The 22,325-nt window shown below is 41.2% G+C and overlaps 1 protein-coding gene across 5 annotated transcripts in view; it reads right to left on the reverse strand.

The window, feature by feature from the left end:
• PAG1 (phosphoprotein membrane anchor with glycosphingolipid microdomains 1) overlaps window positions 1-22,325 on the reverse strand; it is a 111,975-nt gene that overhangs the window by 14,580 nt on the left and 75,070 nt on the right. For 3 of the 5 annotated variants that reach the window (XM_017834582.1, XM_017834580.1, XM_017834581.1), the window contains 4 exons: window positions 7,995-8,206; window positions 5,383-5,434; window positions 4,794-4,890; window positions 1,221-1,810 (listed from right to left, as the gene is read on the reverse strand). In XM_017834582.1, the coding sequence (XP_017690071.1) occupies window positions 1,221-1,810; window positions 4,794-4,890; window positions 5,383-5,434; window positions 7,995-8,119 (864 nt within the window). In that variant the 5' untranslated portion in view covers window positions 8,120-8,206. Of the gene's footprint in view, window positions 1-1,220; window positions 1,811-4,793; window positions 4,891-5,382; window positions 5,435-6,432; window positions 6,513-7,994; window positions 8,207-9,156; window positions 9,174-22,325 lie in introns of those variants that run through there. The other 2 variants (XM_017834583.1, XM_017834584.1) reach the window with 2 other exon arrangements.

Raw genomic sequence — 22,325 nt, forward strand, 5'->3', positions numbered from 1 at the left:
TTTTTTTACTTGATGAGCTCATTATTTGTAAGAATGTGCACTGAAGAGTCTAGCTAAACAATTTTTGTATTATGAGTAGTCTTCAGTTTATTCATTTGGACTCTATTGTGCTTTACAGGTTACATGGTTAGTTAGTTATTTAACAAGGTATTTTTTTGCCTTTTGCCTGGATTACTGAAATACTTCAAATAAGAGAACAACCAGAAACAAGTAAAAATACCTCAGCTCTGCTATGATTTTTCTGGTAAATGTTTACATTAAAAATTGCATCTTAAAGAATTTTTTTGAAATGTTCATCAATACCAAATATGATTTGATGACTCAGACACCAAAAATCTTTTAAAATCACGGTTCTTTTATTCAAAATTAAGAAAATATCTAAACTAGTTCTGAAAAATGCAGACTCAACAGTTTATGAGAAGTCCATGCAATGAACCAAAAGCATTCCTTAAAATGAATTCTGGTTAAAAACTACAGATGGAAAATAAATTGTTGAAAATGTCATCATTCTATTTTTCAAGGACTTCACCACGACTGTTCCTAGGGACAAAAAATAAGCTGCTGAGAAAACTTAACTTTTGGCCGTGATTTCAGCAGGTAGAAATTCATTACTGTGTTTATATGTGACATAAAGGATTTGACAAATATAAAAGCCTACTGCTGCAATTTCTCTCTCTTTCTGTCCCTCTCTCCTACAGAGAGAGACAAGAAGAGTTGCTTTGAGCAGGTGCCTAACACTTCCACAGCAATGACAAGGTGGCCCAACAAAGGAGGCACATCGAAAGTCAGGGCATCCACCAAAGATGCCCTCCTCTCCTTTTTGTAAATTGTGGTTTCATTAGAAAAAAAGAAGAGGGGGATTCTTTACAAGATATAGATGCTGACAGAGATACGAGATACCCATTGTAATAGCTTCCACAAGTATGTTAAACAAAGAAGCAGAGGATGCCTATGTAATTCCAGGATAATATTTGGAAAAAGCTTTATGTAATGCATAACTGCAACAATCAAAAATATAGGCTGCAACAGAATGAATACATGCCTATAATGCAAAGACTATCCTGTACACTTCCATATTTCCCTACTTTAGTCTTGCATCACCTTAAATGTTATTTTTTTTCTTGGCATTTTTTGTTACTAAAAAATAAAATCCTCTCCCACCCATATGTTCTCTGTCATTATTTGGCTGTTTGATGAGGACAAGTATTTGCAGTATTTACCTTCTCTGGTTTACTTGCCCCTTCTGTCACTTCTTCTTCCACTTGTTTTTCTTGCACATTCTCATTTTCATCAAGAAGTTTCATGGGTACTGGAGGGGGAAGCTCATCCTCTACATCTGGTATGTTGTCAAGAGGACTTTCTGAATTAGCACTTTGGCGACTCTTCTTATTTCGGTCAACAGATGCATATTCTGCTGATTCAATTCTGCACTCAGGAATCTGATTCTGACCTTCAGAAACTGTCAGTGAAGTCTTTGATTTGCTGTTACAGTTCCCTTCCATGCTGACTACTGCTCCAACATCTTTAATTTCCTTCACAGTTTCATACAAGCAGTCTTCAACTATGTTCTCCTGAGAGGAGCTGTCTTTCAAGACTTCATAAGGCCCTTCCATTCCGAGACCTTGGTCATTTTCTGCATTTCTAGCTGAGATGATGGTTTCCATGGTTGTGTTAGGGGGAATACTGGGTAGTTCCCGGCTCTGGTGACATTTTATAGACTTTCCAAGACTATCCTGTTGATCTGGTAGATCAGATGTCTGTACTTCTTCATAAGGCTGGATACAGGCAGTTGTACTGTCTTCGGAAAGAACTAAAGAAAATTACGAAGAAGTATTTCAAACAAATGCATAAGTAAGGGGTCAGTGCGATCTGGTACTCTCTATATCACTTTGTTTTTGTGACACATTGGAAAGGATAAATGATACTACTGCCTGGAAATGTCTAGTGGTCACCATGGTTTTTGTTTATCAAAAATTTTCAGTTACAGAGATTTCTGCACTCTACTGCTAAAATATATTTCTCACAACATCTAAAAAAGTCTGTACACCCCAAAGTCACATTATATGGCAACAGCATTTACTGTAAGAACAGGGGACAAGGAGGGTAGGTACAGGTGTGCATGGATGTTCAGATGCCTTGTACTCAGTTTCACTGAATGATTACAAAGTGCTCAGGAGTCTCAGATGGGAAACAGGTGGGAAGCCTCAAACCAAGTGTCTTGAAAAAAAATCTTTGCTGATTTAAAAAAAAATCCTTGCTAGATTTAAAAAAAAAAATCATTGCTAGATTTTCCTGTTTCCATTTTCCTATTCTTTGGAATCAAAAGGAAAGTGTTCTTGCTTCCTCTCTACCCATCCATCACCTTGTTTAACATGCTGGCCAAATTCTCACTGGAATTGCACTTCGCTCAGCCCTGCCACAGCCAGACTTCCTGCATGCTACACCAGAAGCTCCTCACCGGAAGGCTATGCCATAATTCTCTTAGTCTCGCAGCACATAATGTAGATTGACAACCTACTAACAAGCTGGCCATATGCACAAAAGAGAAGACTAGACTTCAGAAAGTAGTGTTAGGCAGAACATGTTGCTTTAAGCCCCAGAAGCGGGCCATGTGTCACTATTACTAGAGGGTATTAGGGACTGAAATCTGTGGGGCTTCTCATCTTACACTGCACGTGTATGACATCTACATGCATTCAAGGATGTATACATGGGCATATACAAGCATGTTTCAGGTAGTGTATGGTATGTAACTTCACCTTACACTATTTCTTTAAAAAAACACTTCTGAATAGCTTTATTTTTCTTCTTCTCCTGAATAGCTTTACTTCTTCTGAATAGCTTTACTGTTAGGTTCCTACAGTACTCTCTCAGCAAAATCAACCCATTTTTCCATGTCCTTCCATGTGTTTGACATGATGACATAAAGTGTTGCCAAACCAATCAATGCCCTTGATTTGGCGGTTGCCATGGATGTTGCTTTTTCTTACGCTTAGGGAATGCAGACATGGTCAGCACCTGCAAGGAGCCAAACCCTGACTGCAAAATTTAGGATGGAACTGGAGGTATAAGATGGTAATCGCTGTCTGAATGGGAGATGGGAGAAGGAAAACATCCTCCTTTATTTACTTAGCTCCTGCAAAAAGCATGGGGAGGAACAGGAGACAGGCAAGTTGTCCTGCTTACTGCCTGGGATGCCTGTAGACTTTCTGGAGGACATCAGGAACCATCCTGGAGAAGCTGGAACATGTTTTGCTTCTCTGGCCCTTGCTTCCGGGATTTCTGTGCTGTGCAAAGCACCGCCACAGAACCCAGACAGCACACCCCCCCAATTCATCCTGGAGGGGATAATCAGAAGTAATAAGAGCTCATGTTTCTGTGCTTCTGTGGTTATGGGTAGTAGCACAAAAATGGTTGGTGTAGCCAAGGGGTTGGCATAGATAAGACAATGCTGGCAGGCTGGGTAAAGGAAAAAAACACATCACTCGATGGTTCTGCTTCCATAGCCCTGCCCCTACTCAAAAAGCTAGCAGAAACAGTAATAAAAAGAACTACTAACAAAAAGAGTGCATAAAATATAAGTGAGAAACTAAAGCGCATTGGTTCCTATTATTCAGAAAGGATGTTACGCAGAGTGTAAGCTGAGTAATATGAGACAGTCTGAAAACTGTCTGCTGGTTGACAGCAGCTCTGACAGCTGCACATGTGGTGACTCATGGTAGAGAGAAATCCTTCCCTTCTGCAGGGCTTTGATCTGTGCACCAAGTGCCTCTGGGAACCACACACCTACATACACAACAAGCCAATGGAGAGAAGCAGCAATTAGCTACAAAAACTAAGTTAAAAACGTCTTTGGATACTTATGTCTGAGGGATAAAGACTGAATAGCTTAGCCTCTGGTTACAGAAGGAGATGAGGAGGTGAGCTGTAAGTTGGAGTGCAGCCCCTGGTGTTGGTGCCTAGTGTGAAGACAACAGTTGGCTCCCTGTGGCTCTGAGCTAGAGTGAGTTTATTTTTAGGTGCAGCTAAGTAAAATATTTTCCAGTGATACTTCAGGGTGAATCATTTTGAGTGTTCAGCAAAGCAAAGTCTGAGGAAAAAAAAAGGAAGCCTATTTATGTTGCGTGTTTTCTAAAATACAAAAATATAAGTGACAGCCTCTCACAGTGCAGGACTATGATCCCAAGCTGTAGTCCCTGGAGCACGTGAAGTATTTCCACAGTCTCCTGGAGCATTTCTGAAGCTCTAAGGTACAACTACATCTTCTGGTTTTATCTCAGTTCCATAGTTTGCCAAGATTACGGAATGTCAAATTCTTTGCCTGATGGTCTGGTCACTCTGCAGCTATGGCTTGGTGGCCAAGGCCTGGGGGCCCAGGGGAGGACCTTAGCACCTTTCCAGTGCTGGCTGGCGTGGAGGACTGGGACCTGGGGTGGAGGGCTGTCCCAGAGCACACCCAGCAGTGGACATACAGCCCAAAACACCATCATCTCCATGGGATGATCATCTCCATGGGATGATCATCTCCATGGGATGATCATCTCCATCGATTTACCAGCAAGGCAAATGAGTTCACAGCACTTTTTAACTTGGTCGTAAGTTCTGTGTGATCTGGTGTAGACCTTCAGAGGTGAGCAGAGTATTCAGACAAATGGCACAACTGTGTGCTTGGAAAGCACAAAGGCTAGAAACCTAAGACTGGAGGGATCAGCAGTGTGCAGCTAAGGTGGGAGCTGTGAGCACTGGGATGGTGCAGCTCACCCATCCCACCCACAGGGGCTGCCGCTACTCACCCTCACCGTTGCTGAGTGCCCCGTTCTGTTCGCTGTTTGGAGGGGGCTCTGTAGCTGAACTTGTGATGGAATGGCTGAAAACCTCCTTGTCGGAAGGCTGCAACACAAATATTGACCATTGGATCAGAATCAATGTTCGCATGAATAGATATCCAACAAATTTCATTCTGATCTCTGGAGCTCTGACTCATAGGTATTACTGGCAGGAGAGTCAAACCATGCCAACTATACTCAAAGATTTATGTGCCTGTGTTTACAGATCTTAAAGCAAATAAAAGCAAGTATGTCCAGAGTGATCCCTCCTGAGGAGGGAGCAGCTGACAGAGGGTACACTGCACTTTCACTGCAAACAGAGTGACGGAAAGGCAGGAGATCTGAAGTACAACAGTGGAAGAAAGAGCATTGAGAAAGTGCAGATTATCAGGACCTACGTAAGTTCTCCTCCTCTTCCTGTTCTGCAACTTTTAAAGATTCCCTTGCTCAACCTCTTAGAAATTCCTGAGCTATTTTCTAATCTGTGGTATTTTGCAAGGAGCTTGGTACAAACCAACCGCAAGACAGACACAGGCTGCCAGAAACAAATACTTACCACATTCATCAGATTTTCATGATCTCCATTCTGATGTCTGGCCTTCTTTTCCCTTAGTGAAAAAGGCATATGAACTGTTACTATAAATTATGCTAATATACGAATGCCAATCATTAATAGACCTTACACAGCTGCAGGAAACAGAACTGCAATTCACAATAATATTGAACATGGAATAATGGAAAATTATTACAGGGATTGGTATGAAGTCTGTGTAAGGACACCATCAAGGCAGGATGGTGGTAAACAAAACTGAAGAGGTACAACAAACACACACAAAGCTTTTTCTCATTCAGCCTAAGATCAAAGTGAGAAGTGACTGTTGATAATTACAAGATAATGTAAATAATTACCAGAGCATGTAGAGATGGGACAAGGGGCAATGGCTTTAAACTGAAAAAAGTAGGTTTAGATTAGATATTAGGAAAAAATTCTTTATTGGGAGGGTGGTGAGGCACTGGAACAAGAGGCCCAGAGAAGCTGGGCCCATCCCTAGAAGTGTTCAAGGCTAGATTGGATGGAGCTCTGAACAACCTGGTCTAGTGAAAGATGACCCTGCCCATGGCAGGGGGGTTGGAACTAGATGATCTTTAAGGTCCTTCCCACCCCAGGCCATTCTATGATTCTGTGATAATAAAAATATTATTATATTCAATTTAATCATATCTGAAATGCTCAGATACACATGTTTTGCTGATAGACTACCAGGGGAGTTCCTTAAACTATGCCATTAAAAGGTGTTTATCTTATGAAGAATTAGAAAAGGCCAAAAAAATCCAGCCTACTCCCATTCAGAATGCTAGTTAGAATTAATAATAAGCATGAACAGTTCAAAAAGGCCTACAAATTTCATAGCAGCAGAACTCTACATTTTTAAAGGAATCCTGCATCACGGGGTACTTCACAGGGCTCAAAGTATGGATCGTGTTTCCAGTTTTTACAATTTTGGAAATACAGCTCTTATTCAGAAATACTCTAATAATAAGCTTAAAGTAATATTAGTACTTCCCCTAGATGAAAAAGCAAGTAAAAAGGTGAGAAAATACTGACAATATGAAACGTATGCTTCTTCTAAAGTCTGCAGTCTTCTTCTAAAGTATTTCCCACATTAGCAACTGTTAAAATTCTACCTAATTGGGAAATAAGAAAACAGCAAGTAAGGCTGCACCAATGCAGAGCAGCGGAAGTTAAATGCTTATTTTCCTCTCTGTAAGTATTTCTGACTCTGATATTTTAGAACAGATCTCATTCAGTTTTCCATATTCTTGTCCATTTTTGAAGAGTAAGCCAGGAAGAAATTTTGTATAATTGCATTTATGTGTAAACAACCTCCCCTACAGAATGACCTGAAACAAAAGATAGTGTCCAGACTAGCAACACAAGAATTTATAAAAGAACATCACCAGAATGTTTCTGGTAGTGTATATCTCTAATTGCAAACACATACTCAGTGGTTTGACTCATCTTTCCAGAGATTTTTCAAGGATTGGTGTGTGTGTTACAAGACAAAACACAGAATCATAGAGTCATTTAGGTTGGAAAAGGCCTTTAAGATTAAACATAGTAGCTAAATGCAAAGTTTCTGGGCTAAAGAATTTTTAAAGTAGTTTTTGACTTTTAAATAAATTAAAAAGATATATTTCTACTCTTTTTTTACTCAGATATTACTGGAAACTGTGGTAATAGGAAGATACTGAAATATCACCGAACGGCTTAGAAAAGCATTTCTTCTGAGTGGCCACACAGCTGCCTCAATGCTCTCAATGCTGAAGGGTGAAAGCATATGCTCCTATAGGCATAAGCATCCAAACCACAGATTTTGCTGCTGTACTGAATCATGGATAGGGTTTTTTTTCACCCATAGGCTTGGCTGATTGAGCTATGCTTGTAAAAGCATACAGTAGTATGGACCACAGCAGTCCCACTTCTCGTAGGGAAGGGTCTGGCTGGTTTGGCCTGATGGAAGGGCATCATGGATGGAGTGCAGGCTGCCCAGCTCCCCTGTGCAGTCAGCAGGGCACAGCTTACATGTCATGAAGGGGCCTTGAAACGTGAATAAACAAAGTCAGTAGAAGTGCCTGTGTTGGTGAAATTGAACTCTCTTATGGAGAAGAAAATAAGGATGAGGTATAAGACATTAATTACTATCACCATTTGATTCTTCCTCAGTTTTTCTTGAGTGGCAGGATCAATTCCCTAGACTTCAGGAATAGCCAAAGCAAAGCTGAAATACATAAAATTCGCTTTCCTTTCCTTTTTATCTATACTTTTTTGGTCCTGTTCAGCCCACCTAATGTTCTCAGTTTCAGCTTATTGGTGTGATCTGCTAACAGTCAGTGTCCACCTGTGCTCCAGGTTTCATCTTAGGGGAAACCACCAAGCAAGCAAAACAGTGTACTTCTTTCACAGCAAAAGAAAAAAGAAACATTTTAGAAAGAACAGAACTGTTCCAATTCAGTTTTGCTCTGAAAACAGATTTTTTACTGTACTTTTTTTATTTCTGTACCTAAGTCCTCAGTATTTCCTGCTAACTAATTATTAGTGAAGCTATGTCAATCTCTGCACTAAGTGACATAAGAACCATTACTGCGTGCTAAGCTCCCGAGCCTTACCTGTTGCAGCTGGAGCAAAGGAAGATGAGGAAGGTGAGGAACAAAAGTGTTGTCATGGCTGCCAAACTCCCCCACAGGATGATGTGGATCTGTCCACTGCCTAAGAAACCACCCTCTGGCCCCATGGTACTAGCGGGAGCTAGTGTCACTTGGGGATGAAGAGGTTACTCCTTGGAGAAGGCTGGCATCTGTGCTGCATGCACCTTCTGCTTCTGCAGGAAGAAAAACACCATTAGAGCTTAATAGAAATTTTGAAGATAACGAACCTGACAGCTACAAGTCTGGCGGGAGAGATTTTCAAATCCAGATCTTACAAAAACCAGTTTCAGGTACAAGCCAGCCAGGCCAAAGAGATTTTCAGCTACATTTCTCATGTCAATATAGAACAAATTTGCTAAATATTAACGCAGGATGCTACCTATCTACAATCTCAATGTGAATAAAAGGTACAGTATCTCTGTACTTGTATTTTCAGGAGAAAGTTTATAAACCCACTTTGAGGGAAAAAAATCTACTTTGTGGTGGTATTTGCTAATTTAATTGGAAAGTGAGCTTTCAAAACCAACTACAACTTCTGCAAATTTAAAAAGCCAAAAAGAGAGCTGCAGCAGGCAGCTTCTTCCCTCTCAATGTCTCCTGCCTGCACGTGATTCGAGGCTTAAAGTGTAATGGCAAATAATCTACATAAGTCTTTGAAAAGAATACTACAAAAACCTTTCCTGCAGCAGGTAAGTCATATTTTCTTAATAGTATGTCTGGAGAGTAACAATATGGAACTTTCTTTTTTTGCTTCTCCCCACCTGAGTCTAAGAAAACAACAGAGAAAAGTAGACAGAGTGGTTTTTACCAACTTGAATAAACGCAGCTTTTGCTGCAGCAGAACAGCCCCTGGAGAAACATGCCAGTAAACACAATTTAGGTGATATAAGTTTTGGTATACAATATATTCTAGAATTCTTTACATATTTTTAATGTAATACATTGTCGACATGGCAAAATTAAAAAGAGGTCTTTCATTCCGCACTTCTGAAGTTATCAGTTTCTCCATAATTTAGGAAGAGGTTATGCAAAGTCCATTTACAGGCTTTTAGCCAGACTTTAAGACTTACTTTAATGCATATACTTTCACAGATATATTTTTATATATGAAATATATATGTACCTATTTTTTTTCTCTGCAGCAGAAGCATAGTTTGTACCAGTAAATTCAGTTAAGTATACCTGCATCAAAAAACATATCGCCATTTCGTTATTAAAATCTCACCAAAAAAACTGATTTCCAGAAAAAGACCATTCTGATCAAAGGAAATCTGGTGAATCAGAGAACATACTTAACAACTAAGCTATGTGACTGGGTAGTTATTACTAGTGACATTTCTGTTCCTGCATAAAATGGGCTCATTGGTTTCGACCATGCAGGATCAGACTTCTGGACTCCTTCCAAGAAGCAGCAACTCTTACCAATTAATCCACAGTGGATAAAGCTTTTTAATTTTTTTTTCTTTTAGATAATAACGGCATGGATATACCTTGAAATGGGAAGAAACAAACAAAAGATGGCAAAAAACATTACAAAGCACACTGTGCTGGCTGCCTTTAACTCCAAACCTTTTTTAAGGGCCTTGAACAGAAAGTATTTTTCTTTTCAACTTTTATTTTTTGTGAATTTTCAAAGACATTTTTGTTGTCTTTTCTTCCTTAGTCTTCCCAAGCAATAAAAACAAATTCAAATGAAAAAAGAAACTGTTTTCTCCCCCAAAATACTGGGCAAATAAAAATATAAGAAAAAGAACAGGGATTTAAAAATTATTTTCTTAAAACAGAAACACATATTTATTTCCTTTTAAAGCAGACACAGAGCTGCCTTGAAAGATATTTAAATAATTCTACTAAGTTCATAATTTTGTACCTACTCTGAAGAACAATACTATACTCCTCTCAGAAGACTAAGCAGTGTAACATAAGCTACTGTGGTGGGAAAAATTATTCTTTTATTCTAAATATATATTCTTAAGGCTCCTGGCCTTTAAATAAAGATAATATTTGAGCTAAGGAAAGCTAAGGCTACATGGGGAGCAGCCCCATGGAAAAGCTGCATCTTTGAAGACTTCAGTACAGAGTTAGTAAGTGTTGGGATGAGCAGGAGCAGATGGAGTTCAGACTGAACTTCAAAAGGACTGAGATCAGAGAGAGACAGTCAAGGGAGTTCTACGTATGATGTCAGGAGTGAAGTGTGAGATTGATGCTAGACATGAGGCATCCCACCAGGCAGAAGCCAAAATAGCAAGGGGAACGACCAAGACAGAAGATGTAGTTAATTTACAGGAAAAGAGCAAGAATTGCTTTGACTGTAAGTTGAGAGAAAAAGGTCAGAAAAGGACAGAAAAGTACAGTGGCACTTGAACCAGGGGAGGCAACCACTGGAGACACCAGTTGTCTGTGTAGAATAGAGTAATAACTAGGAATGGACTGATGACAGATGAAGCCCTCCATAAAGGAAGCTGAGCAGGCAAGATGTGACCAGTGACTCCTCTTAGCTCCTTGAAAGGTAAGAGTTTGGTGTAAGTGCTAGAGGACCTAGAAGCTGTGCAGCATACAGGACAACCAGAAGTCAATATAAAAGAAAAAACCCTGGCCTTCCCCAGTACCTAAAGGGGACCTACAGGAAAGCCAGACAGAGTCTTTTTACAAGGGCATGTTGTGTCAGGGCAAGAGGCAATGGCTTCAAACTGAAAGAGGGTATTAGGAAGAATTTTTTTACAGAGAGGGCAGTTGAGCCACTGTAAGAGCTTGCCCAGAGAACTTGTGAATGCCCCATCCCCAAAAGTGTTCAAAGCCCAGCTGGATGGGACTTTGAGCAACTTGGTCTAGTGGAAGGTGTCCCTGCCCACAGCAGGGGGTTGGAACTAGACAATCTTTAAGATAATTTCCAACCCAGGCCATTCTATGATTCTATGAGTCTGCATTCACCCTCTGTGAACCCTTCTCATCTAGTGACATCAGAGGGCTTACTCCTTCTGTTTAATGCCTCCCAAAAGATGAGGCTGAAATAGTATTCACTCAGGCTGGTGCCCTTAACACAGAAGAGTTTCTGAAGTAATTGAATCGGGACCAGTACCCTTCAGCTGCCCCAACCAAGCCTGGGTAGGCACCTGCCAGAGAGACGCATTGAAAACACAATGGTCTGGACTCCTTCTTGTTCTGCTAGGTGAATGCCTGAACTGTAAAATATTAATGTCTGCCTACTACCTTGGATTTTGGAGCTGCTACAGAGGCTAGCTTTAAAGAGAAACTTACTTGCAATGATAAAGATGGAACAACAAGCAGCTAATTTCCAAAAGCTCTCAGACAGCTGAAATGATTAACTCCTGCTTTTACAATAAAAAGTGATATTGTGCTGCCCCCTGGTGAATCTCTCCGTTCGGAAGCTGGGATTTGTGGCTCTTGCGAGAGTGCTTCAGAGCTGGATGTTACAGAGCTGTTGCTACAGATGGAGTTCACAAGGGGCCCTTTATCTGTCGGGCTGGAAAAGGTCCTACCTCCACCACCGCAAGGCTGTCAGACTCAAGTAGTTCAACCCTGCAGAAAGACATTGCTGAGACAGAATAATGGTCAATGGAACTCGTTTTGGTTTGTGGGGTTTTTTTTTTAAATGATTTTCCTATGTAATGATCTTGTAAGATGAAGATTTCTTCCACAGATATCTCCATACACCCTTTCCGCAGATACTTCCATACAAGCTCCTGGAGATGCTGAACTCTAAATAAGAGTAACAGAAATGGGCCTGGAACATCTGAGTAAGAAATCTGGTTATTTCATCCATGGCAAACTGAAAACAGTCTGTGTTCACGTTTCAAAGTCACTATCACTTCAGAAAACTAATCCTTCCACTATACTGGATAAAATTTCTCCTTCTTGTGGGAAATTCTTTCTGCTTTTTAGACATCAATATTTGCAATTATTGGAACCCATATGACAAATAACACCTGTAGCCATTTCCTCAAAATTGCACTTAAATGATCAATTATGTTTGCGGTTTCAGAACAACAGATATTTCATTGCATGACCCACACTTTTATGGTGAATAATGTGTTATTTTTGCTTGCAACTGTTGCAGGAATAAAGCAGAGCTGAGGCAGTTCAGCCTGAGTTGATGATGAGGGGAATGTATGATGGACAAGTACAAATTTGGTCCCACCTCTATGTGGAGTGAAGCAGATACACAGGTTGCTACTTTGGGGAGCACATGGAGTGTAAATTTTAACTAGTGGGAAAGCTGCTGCAAAAGCTTGGACTGAGACCTGAACACCTTTGAAGCCTGGGATCTGAAAGACCCAGTGAACTTCAGGTCCAGGATCTGGCCTGGATTTTCTGAGCAAAGACCTGCCTGAGCTTATGGTGATGCACATATAGGTTGTGCTTGCGAGAGCCAGACGCTGTGGCCTGGTGGCCCAGCAGGAGATGGCAGCGTGTCCCTTTCCCACCACCTTCCCCTTGGCTTATGGGTTTTAGAGCAGTTTCATTCATGTCCTGCTGCAAACCACACTCAGCCCACGGCTTCCAGAGGAGGAAGAGTGGGAAAAACCAACAGCTTCATCTCTCTGGGTTTCATAATGAATTATAGATGGAGCATAGGCAAGAGAAAAATTGTTCTGACAGCTGAGCGACTTTAAATGCGAGAAGCCAAACACAACAGGACAGGAGAGATTCATGGAGGGCTTTGGGACTGCGACTCCTTGTCCTGGGCTGTCAGGCTGTATTCGGCTAATGGGAGCATTGCCCAGGAGCTTCACATGCTCGCCTGGTTCAAGGGCTCCTTTCTCAACTGCTCAGTCTCCTACTGCTCTTCTTCTCCTTCCCACTCCTCCTATGCCCAGTGCAAAACAGATTAGTGAGGTCACCCAAGTCAGAAGATCCCCCCCACCTCAAGAGCACAGACCTAGCAAGGAGCATGGAGAGTGGGGAAGAAGGTCAGAATTTTTAAATGAGATTTTTATTACTCCAGTAGCAAGCCCCCAGAGAGCTGCGTTAAACCAGAAAATGGGGAAGTACAAGATATGTAGACCTATAAACTGAAATAAGGACTCAGAAGTATGAAACTAATGTCCTCTTGTCTACATCCAGCTGCAAATGCTGTCATTCAACCACAAAACCAGAACTGGAAACCTGAGCTACAACAAAGAGACAGCAAAAGAAATTGTCCTGCACATGTGCAGGACACAGAGCTTTTTATCTTCTGTTCCTCTAAATCCTGAAAACAGATTTTCTCTATAAAGCCAGGAGACCTTCTCCAAAAAGCTCCCTCGGCAACTTCAGACCCAGCTCAGGCACCAGCGGGCACAGTGTTATCTCCAAGTGCGCAAAGACCGAGCACCTCCCTTGTATGTGACACCCTCAGGCCACCCTAAAGAAAAAGCCCAAAGACAGGCAATCCACAACACCTGTACCAACCAGAGTTCACACCAAACTACAGACTTGATTTAGAGAAGGGGGAGGACATGGCAGATGCACTTTACTCAATCCAGCACTATTTTCATGTCAGGATTGTTCTCTCCATGCATGGAAATACCATGCTACTGGCAGGGAAATCCCATTTGTGCTCTTGGCATGACCTTAAGTGTAGCACTATGCTGAACTGGGTTAAAATGAACTTAAAGCACCCTTCCTTTACCCCAAAAAACCTTATTTAAACCTCTTGATTTTAAATTGAATGTGTTTTCTGACCTTTCCACTATGTGGCCTAAGCAAGCCTTAACAGCAGAGCAGCTGGAGGCAGCTCCTGTGTGGCTCCTTTCTGTAACTTGCCACAGCTGGTGGATTCCTGACAGCATAACCTAATACAGTGTTACACCCAAATTTTGTGACATCATCAGGGCTGCATTTGTTCTTGTGTGAGCAAAATACTTGGGCCAAACTTTTTATAGGTATCTCCTACTGCAAGTCCTTCTTTGGAGCCCGTCTGCAGAAGCTGGTGGGAGTTGTGCTTTGAACATTAAGGTTGGATCCATAGCAGTAAATGAAACACGTTAAATATAATTGTCTTGTACAGCCCAAGCCCACACTCTAAACTTTCTTATTCTCCACAGAATGGTGGTTGTATCCAAATTATCTTCCAGGACTGGTCTCTGACCATAATTAACTCCTCAGTGGTGCCTGGGATTAGTTTTGAGAAAGAACCTTTTGACTGCAGCCAAAATTATGCTTCAGGCTGTTCTAACTTGGTAAAATCAGATCCTTCCTGTCTCAGATTGAGCATCTGATAACAATGGGACCTTTGGACCTTGATCCCCCTGTGCTAGAACTCCTTCTCTTCTCTCAGTACTTCTTTACCACAGGACATGTCCAGCTTTCTACACACTTCGGTTTCTCTCTCTCTCCCAGTTCCCAGTTCTGTTTGCTGCCTGGGGCAACCACCTCTGTTATAGGTGACAAAGACTACACAAAGATATCAAAATAGCAATAAGCGTGCATGAGAACCTAATAAAGTAAGTACAAAGATGTTGAAATTTTATCAAAAAGAGAAATATCAGATAATTCACACAGATAACACTGTGAAACAACCTGAATATACAAACAATTATTCTTGTTTTATGTTGGTGTTAAGTGAACAAAAGCAATTGCAATTAAATGCTTCTGGGGCCAGTAGGCAACAGGATTACTGTGTGGATTGAGGTCCTGCCTGGCAAAACCTCTCCTAACACCACAGTGCCCTAGCATCAAGATTGTGAAGTTTCTTCAAATGCACTGTAAAAGAGTTGTAAGACCAATTTGTAATCAGTCAATTTACTGTTTCTGCATCTGTGATGCCTTCTTTTGGCTTTTAGCTGTTTAAATGTAGATCCAATACTGAACTACACAAACCTTAAAACCAAGATCACCTTTCTCATGCAGTACCTACTGCATTTCACTTTGGAGGTTCCTATGCACTAAATCAGGACAGATCCTTTCCTACAACAGGTTAAACTGTTCTGGTGCAGTTATGTCTTGAGCTGCTTGGCTTGACAGCATCCATTTAATGAGACCAGTTCAAGATAGACATGTCTTATTCCAAGCAGTGAAGACCAAATGTGCACATAATTAAGGCCTGGTCCTGAAAGCCTGATGCTGGAAGGAATTACTGACATGGACCGAGCTGCTCTTGCAGGCTGTCAGACAACCCTTGCAGAGACTGCGCACGCCATAAGCTTTCAAAATAGTTCATGTTTCTGCTTTGTGCAGCAGCAGAATAATGAGGTTCTGATCTAATTCCCCAGTGTATCTACTTTTACGGAAATCATAGCTGGCTTATCAAAGGATGCGTGTGCTCTATAATGCAAAAATAGATCTATGACAAAACTGAAGAGTCCCAAGCCACCGGTCACTTTTAACCCCTTCTAAGCTTTAACATCTCCTAAAGGGAAACAAAGTCTGTCTGAAACCATCTATTCGTGGCATTGCAGAAAAACTAAAAAAGGCTTTTTGCAGTAGCAAATGCTGATCTACGTCACAGTCTGCATTCATACCGCAAGCAACTCATTCATGCCTTGTCAGACCACGTCACCTCAAGGTTAACATATTCAAAGTTGACCTGACCTCTCCTTCTACTCTTTCCTTTCTGTTCCCAGTAGAATTTCAGCAAGTCCACAGGAGCCTGCAGTACAGGCAACCTCTCCTCCACAGAAAGAAATCTGGGAAAGTGGAAAGAATCAGGAAAGTTGTATGAACAATTAAGCGTGTGAATTCAAGAGTTCAAGTCAAGGCAATGGAAAAGTTTCTATTAAAATGGTGGAGAATTTCAGAAAATAAGAGATGTCACTAGCAAGGTTTTCTAGCAGGCTGTAAAACTAGATTTTCAAAGGAGGGTGAGCATAATTGTATGTGAATGTGATTATATCTCCATGAGATATGGTATGCATCCTGGGGTTAATACACATGCATAATTATGCACCTCACTTGTCACGTAGCTAGCACAATTATTTCCCACATTCACAAGGTCTTTCTGCATATAAACCATATGCTCACAAATCTCTGACAGAAGTAGTTTCCACTATAAATCAGGCCTTGAGCGAACAGGTTTTTAAACTAATAACTTAAAGCTCACAAATTCATTCCACAGTGGCTAGTAACGTTACCCCCATTCCAGTACCAGCAGTACAAACCTCCAGAAGCACAAGCAGGGAGTAGCAGAGTGCTGAGGCCACAGCTCTCAAATGCAGAGCATCAGCTCAGTGTGGCCAGCTGCTGAGGAAGAAAACGATAATGAAGCCTCTGTGCAACAGCCCCTAGGAACAGCACCACATATTTTCCCCAGGCTTTAGCAGCCAAATAATGACTGTTTCAAATGCGACAGCAGAAAAGCTTTATCTGCTGAGTGACCATGCCAAAGATTACAGCTTAATTGTAGCATTATTATGTTCTTTCCCACACCCCCACAATCTCCCATATTGCTTTCTGGCTGCAGTGGGGTAATTAGACCACAATTTTTGCATACTTTAGAGCATATAGAAATGAAAGCTGTCTTTGTGAAGTGTTTTCCAGCTCTGACACAACTACTCCTGATAGCTTTGCTTTTCCTGGAACTAGATGCTCTTTCATATTAAACATGGCCTGTTTGTAACTGTACTTTGCTGTTTATGTAATTCCACTGTGCCAAGTCCCTTTCAGTCTTTGCAGTGCAACCACATTTCAGGCAACCCTTTTGCAAAATCAGGTAGTAATAATGGAAACAGGTAAGTTCCCCCTAGCCTGGGAAGTGGGCACACATAGAGATTGCCTCAGTCATCTGACATAAAAGACCTCTAAAATCCATGGCAATCATACTTGTTCTCAAATTGGTGTTTGAATCAGGCCTGTGAAACACAACAAATGGATAGTACTTTTCCAGAGGCTACTTCCAATTTCCAAAGGACTCCAACTTGTAAAATTGCAAAAGATTGCAAAATATGCAGCAGCAAAACACAGTGCTCTGATTGTCCCCAATGAAATGTTGCTTTTTTTAAAAAGAAAAAAGAGACTCCTACTTAAAATGGGATTCCTCTTCTGTACATCTACATCTCTAAAAACAGGCTTCTGTTCACCCAGATACTATCTACAGGGTCCCACCTGAGAGATCTCACTTCTGTTCTCATCACAGGAGAAAGCTAAATGAATTCTAGTGATACTGAACTTTTAGACTGCTCAAATGTTACTATTTATAGTGAGATTAACTCTACCTAAAATGAGAAATTTAAAAAATGTCTCATATCCAACTGTCAGGACACTACAGCCTTTTAATGTGCCTTGAGTGAGATCCCCCCCCCCAAACTGAAGCACACCAAAATCATGCCAATTTTGAAAAATATAACCAAAAGAGTTTTAAATCTAAGCCGCCTAGATTACTGAGTGCCAATGCTAGGATATAATCAATAGATACAAATGTCTGAGAGACAGGAGTGTTCCAGGGAAACTCAGTGATGGTCCTTGGAGGTAGAGCACAAATTATGTTAGAAGGGCCTGTTATATTTAAGATTATTTAATCTTAAAGCAAAAGGAATAAGTTAGAATTGAGCTGTGCAATATTTCACAGCAAGAGAGTCAGCAGTCATTTAACTTAGTGACAGACCAATTTTAAGAAAACAGTGTTCACCTTACAACGTGCTTTGTAACAGTGAAGAGCTATTTCAAGTCCAAATTTCTCATTTCACTTTAATTGATTCAATAAAGTGATTTTTAACTTTTTAGCATTTGTATATCATTAGGAATGTTAGTGCATACATGCAGAGCCTTCTTCATTTCTGGAGATGGTTCCTGGCTTGAAGAGTTTACGTGTTACTGAGATAAGACCAAGGCAGTACATGACAGAATTCCTGTGTAGAACACTTCCTTTTCATGAAAAAATGTCCAAGATAAAGAAGAATTTGGGGGTTTTTGAAGAGCTCTTTGAACTTATTCCAGATACCTAGTGTCCCCACTCAGTGCTGCATCTACATGATCTTCCTTTTCTCCTTTGAGCTGAAAACATAAGCATGTGTTCCTTGAGGATACTTTCAGTCATCTAAAAATAATCTAAACTGGCTGCCTGTATGCTCTTACATGGTCAGTGAAGACTAAATTCTCTGCCTGTAGAGTGAGGTGTACCTTCAAAGGTAGCTGTGAAGGTCTTACCTAGTCTCTTACAGACTAGTGAACTTTCAGACACCCAGAAATAGTAGAGGAGATATCTATAAATTGTGGTCAAAAGCAGGGTAGGTTAATGTGTGATGACCCACTGGGAAAGGTCCTCAGATGCATTCCTTGGAGCTGACCTCCTTGGCTGACACATCAGAACAGACAATGTGGCTAACTAAGCCTTTGGACAGGGGGAGCAGCACTGACACAGCCTCATGTTGTTGCACAATTTCATTGCAATTTCTCTCCGGACTAGCATAATGGTGTAATTCTGTCCTTTCAATTGGAAGTAGAGCTGTGGTAAATGAAAACACCACTTGCTTTTGACAGTCCAGCATATCCTGCAGCTTCACCTCCCCACTGAGGTGCAGGCAATGCCCTGCTTGGCACCTGTAGCAACATGGGGTAGGGAGGCAAAATAAACCCAACTGTTTCCTGCCACTGCATACCAATGTCCTGACATGTGGTGCATTTTATCTATCTTCTCTCCTGCTGTGGGGAGGGAAATACATGTCTCTGGGCTTGATCCTAATAGACCAAGGCAGCAGAAACTAATCATGAGTCCTGCAGGAGCGATCTACAAGCTGGGTACCCCCCCTCCAGCACACCCAAACCCCTCACTCCCTCATCATGACACACAGCAAATACAATTACAAGATCTAATCAACTGCAACTAATGTAATTCTGAAAGTCTTCACAGCTAATGAAACCCAGGTCTTCCCCTTCTCGATTTAATTGAGATGTTTGGTTCATACACTGTGGAAAAGAAACCCTTCGTAAAGCTATGTATGAATATTGCATTTACATATCCAGCCTGTCACAGTACTGGGCTTTTTTCTCCTGACTGTTGGATATTTAATGGTCGGAAACTATCTGCGAAGGGAAACGGACTTCACAAAATAAATACTTTCTCACATTGTTTCAAGGGAAATCTCCAGTCTGAATGTCATCTACTAACTTCCACTTTGTAGTCTGAACTTCGTACAAACAGAATATTTCCTTAACATGAATAAATCATAATCTCTAGTAAAAATACACTCCTCTTGCATTTAAGCAAGAATCAGAAGACAGAATTTGGCCTATAGCTTGTAAACTCAAATTGGTTGAATAACAAATGACTAAAAGAAAATCCTTTTTTTCTCCTTCCTCCAGTCTGTTCTTTTTGCTGCCTGCTGGCATCAGTTTTTCTGCAGTTTAAGCATCACTAATGCTGCAAGACTTCCCCTGCCTCTGTGTTTTCCCATGTTACTATCGTTAGCATTATTTTAGCAGGAAACTCTACAATATGGGTAGCACTGCAGAGAGAAAAATACATCATGCCTCCTGCAAAAAAAGTTTTGCTACTACTTTGTGTTACAAGCTGCCAAAGCATGATGACAGAGAAGCAATGGCTGGTAGGCAGGAAAAGCAGAGCATCACATCACTTCATGCAATCAATAACCAGCCTGGCTTTGCTTCTTCCAGGTTTCTTTTTTATGTTGACCCAAATCATTACTTTTTCTCCACAGAACATGGTCTTGGTAAGATATTGGAAGAGAAGAGTAAGACTGGAATTTGATGAAAACCTGTAAAGATACAGCACAGCTGCTCTCCAGGGACAGGAGAGATAGTCAGACCAGGTAAGAACAACAGTCTTGCACTGGTGATGTATGAGGAAAGAGCAGAGAGCAAGCTCAAAACCTTTGTATGACTGATGAGCAGTAAGCACATCTCATTCACCAAGTGGATGAGAGGAGTCTTCAGATATGTAGATGTGACCAAAGCATGCACCCGCACACACACCAGAGGCCTGCACCCACATCCACGTGCATGCTCACCACAAAACAGCTCCTGTCTCCACTCTTGCATGGCCAGGAAGCCTTCACTTCTGAGACCACGCCAATGTTGCCTCAGTGCCATGGCTCCACAAGCTGCCCTCAGTTCTGCGTCCATCTTGAGGCTTGGTGCTTCTACCACAGAGCACTGCCACTCTGGCCATTAGCTGAGTATTTCTCACAGTGGGCAACACTTTTGGTTTAGCACCTCTCCCTTGACTGATTTTTCTGTAATAATCAAACATACTCACGCAAACTCCTTATAAAACTTCCAGTACTGATAACAACATCTATTGATTACTTTGGTTATGGCCTATTAGTACCAGGATGCCCAAATGGTGAGAAAAGACAGGGCATGTCAGAAATACAAAGAGCAGATATGAAAACACTCTCTCAGAAAGAGAATGAAACTACAGGAATCAAACAATAGAAGTGCTTACCTAAAATATGATAAATAACCTTAAGACACAAGACACAAACATATACATGATAACGAGAAGTCAGCTCAAGAACATATAGAGCTATAATAGACTATCCACCCTTCCCCCAGTAATTTCAACAGCCACTTGTCTTTTACAATTTCCCATTACATCACTGTTACAACACCCTGTTCAAGTCTGATTTTCCTTCACCAAGCAGTCTGGATTTCATCTGCTTTATTCTTTCAGAAATTTGCCATGTTCAGGCCTGTTGTAACACCTTCTGAACATGGCTCATTTTAAAGGATAACTCTATATGTTGAGCAAACCTTTTTTATTCTTTTTCATCACTTAGGGAGACAGTTTTATTGCAAAGCAATCTGATTCTGCAGAAGGAAGCAGTTTTCAAAGAAACTATTCATAAATCCAGAGGGTGACCATTAGTTATTGAAAGCTGAAACACTTACAAGTTGATTTGATGGCAGCGGTAGTAAATTAATTTTTCCTTTTGTTGAAAGATTTTCTCGACTACGACGAACAGCTGGCAAACTGCCTGAAGAGCAGAGGTCATCCGGCTCTGCATTTACTTAGATTCAATACCAAATTGATGCACTACTTTCAGAAAAACAATTGTGTCATCCTTTTAGAGAGTCCTTTTTGAATTTTCATCTGACTTGAAACACATGACTGTAGACCTTAGTTTGGGGCAGCTGCTAAACTACTTGCCTTGCTATGTATTTCCATGAGTTATTCAACTAACGGGAAAACTGCAAGACTTAGTTTGGCTGGAAGAAAGCAAACACAACAGAAAGACAAGTAAAAAAATAGCAGAAGGGTGCTAACACATATTATGTGGGTAAAAATGAGAACTAGATTGGTGACAGAAAATTTATTCTTAGAAAATCCCTCATTTGGAATGGTTACACTCAGACATGCACTGACCCAAATAGATCATGGTTCCTATCATTCCCTAGTGCATGCAAACAGCTAAAATGCTGACGTGCATCAAAAAGGTTTGGGGCAAAAAAAAGCAAGCACAATCTGCACGGAAACTGCCAAAAAAAGAAAAAGTATAGCAGCTGGTACACGACTGCTAATAGGCAAAGACAACACTGCTGGCAAATGCAGGTGAAGTGAAGGAAAGGAAAAGGCAAAATGATGTTGGGAAATTCAAAGGTCAGCCCAAAGGCATGAAGAAAACAAGCTAGTTACCATAGGGTAAACTACTGCTGTCTCAGAAGGACAGTCATTTGAGCCATTTCAGGACACTAAATTTATTCCACTGTGGTGGTGCTGCTCAGTGATCAACCCTCAGGGCCACTGACTTCCCCTTGTGCAGCTTTCTGACTTGGCTTGATTGCCCACGATGCCATTCTGTGGCTATACAGATAAGGCGGGAGGATTGGGATAGATCAAATCCACAGCATGTGTCACCAGCTGAGTTACAGAGCACAGTGCAGCAGTCACGTGGGCAGCAACTACCATTTTCTCTCCTTTCTTCCTCTCAGCTCTTCTATATTTTTTTCATTTTCTATCAACAAAGTCCCAGGCAGCACTGCAGGCTCAGTGAAATGTCACATTTGTGACATGATGGGTGGGAGTCAGCCACCCATCATGAGATACGTGAGATGCCCAAGTGTGTCTATGTGAGTGATGTGTCTGAGCCTCCTGTGTTCCCAGGGGCTACCAGGCAATGGAGCCTTATAAGGGATGCAGCTGACCAACACAGGAGGATGCCATTTATTGTCTAAACACTAGCTGCTAGAACCACCTGAGTTGCCCAAGGCCATCCAAGATATCTGGATGTTTATGCAGATATGTTCAGAGAGAAGAACAATCTGGTACATGAACTGCAGGAGATTTATGCCCTTCTAGAGTGGCAGCTGGAGGCCAAGGGGCACAGCCTATAGCATTTCAGACAACATTCAGTGCCCTCCCTTTTCTGCAGATGAAACCTGAATCTGGATGCGGTT

This window comes from Lepidothrix coronata, unplaced genomic scaffold, assembly GCF_001604755.1.
Source record: "Lepidothrix coronata isolate B3197 unplaced genomic scaffold, Lepidothrix_coronata-1.0 Scaffold235, whole genome shotgun sequence".
Taxonomy (NCBI): Eukaryota; Metazoa; Chordata; class Aves; order Passeriformes; family Pipridae; genus Lepidothrix; species Lepidothrix coronata.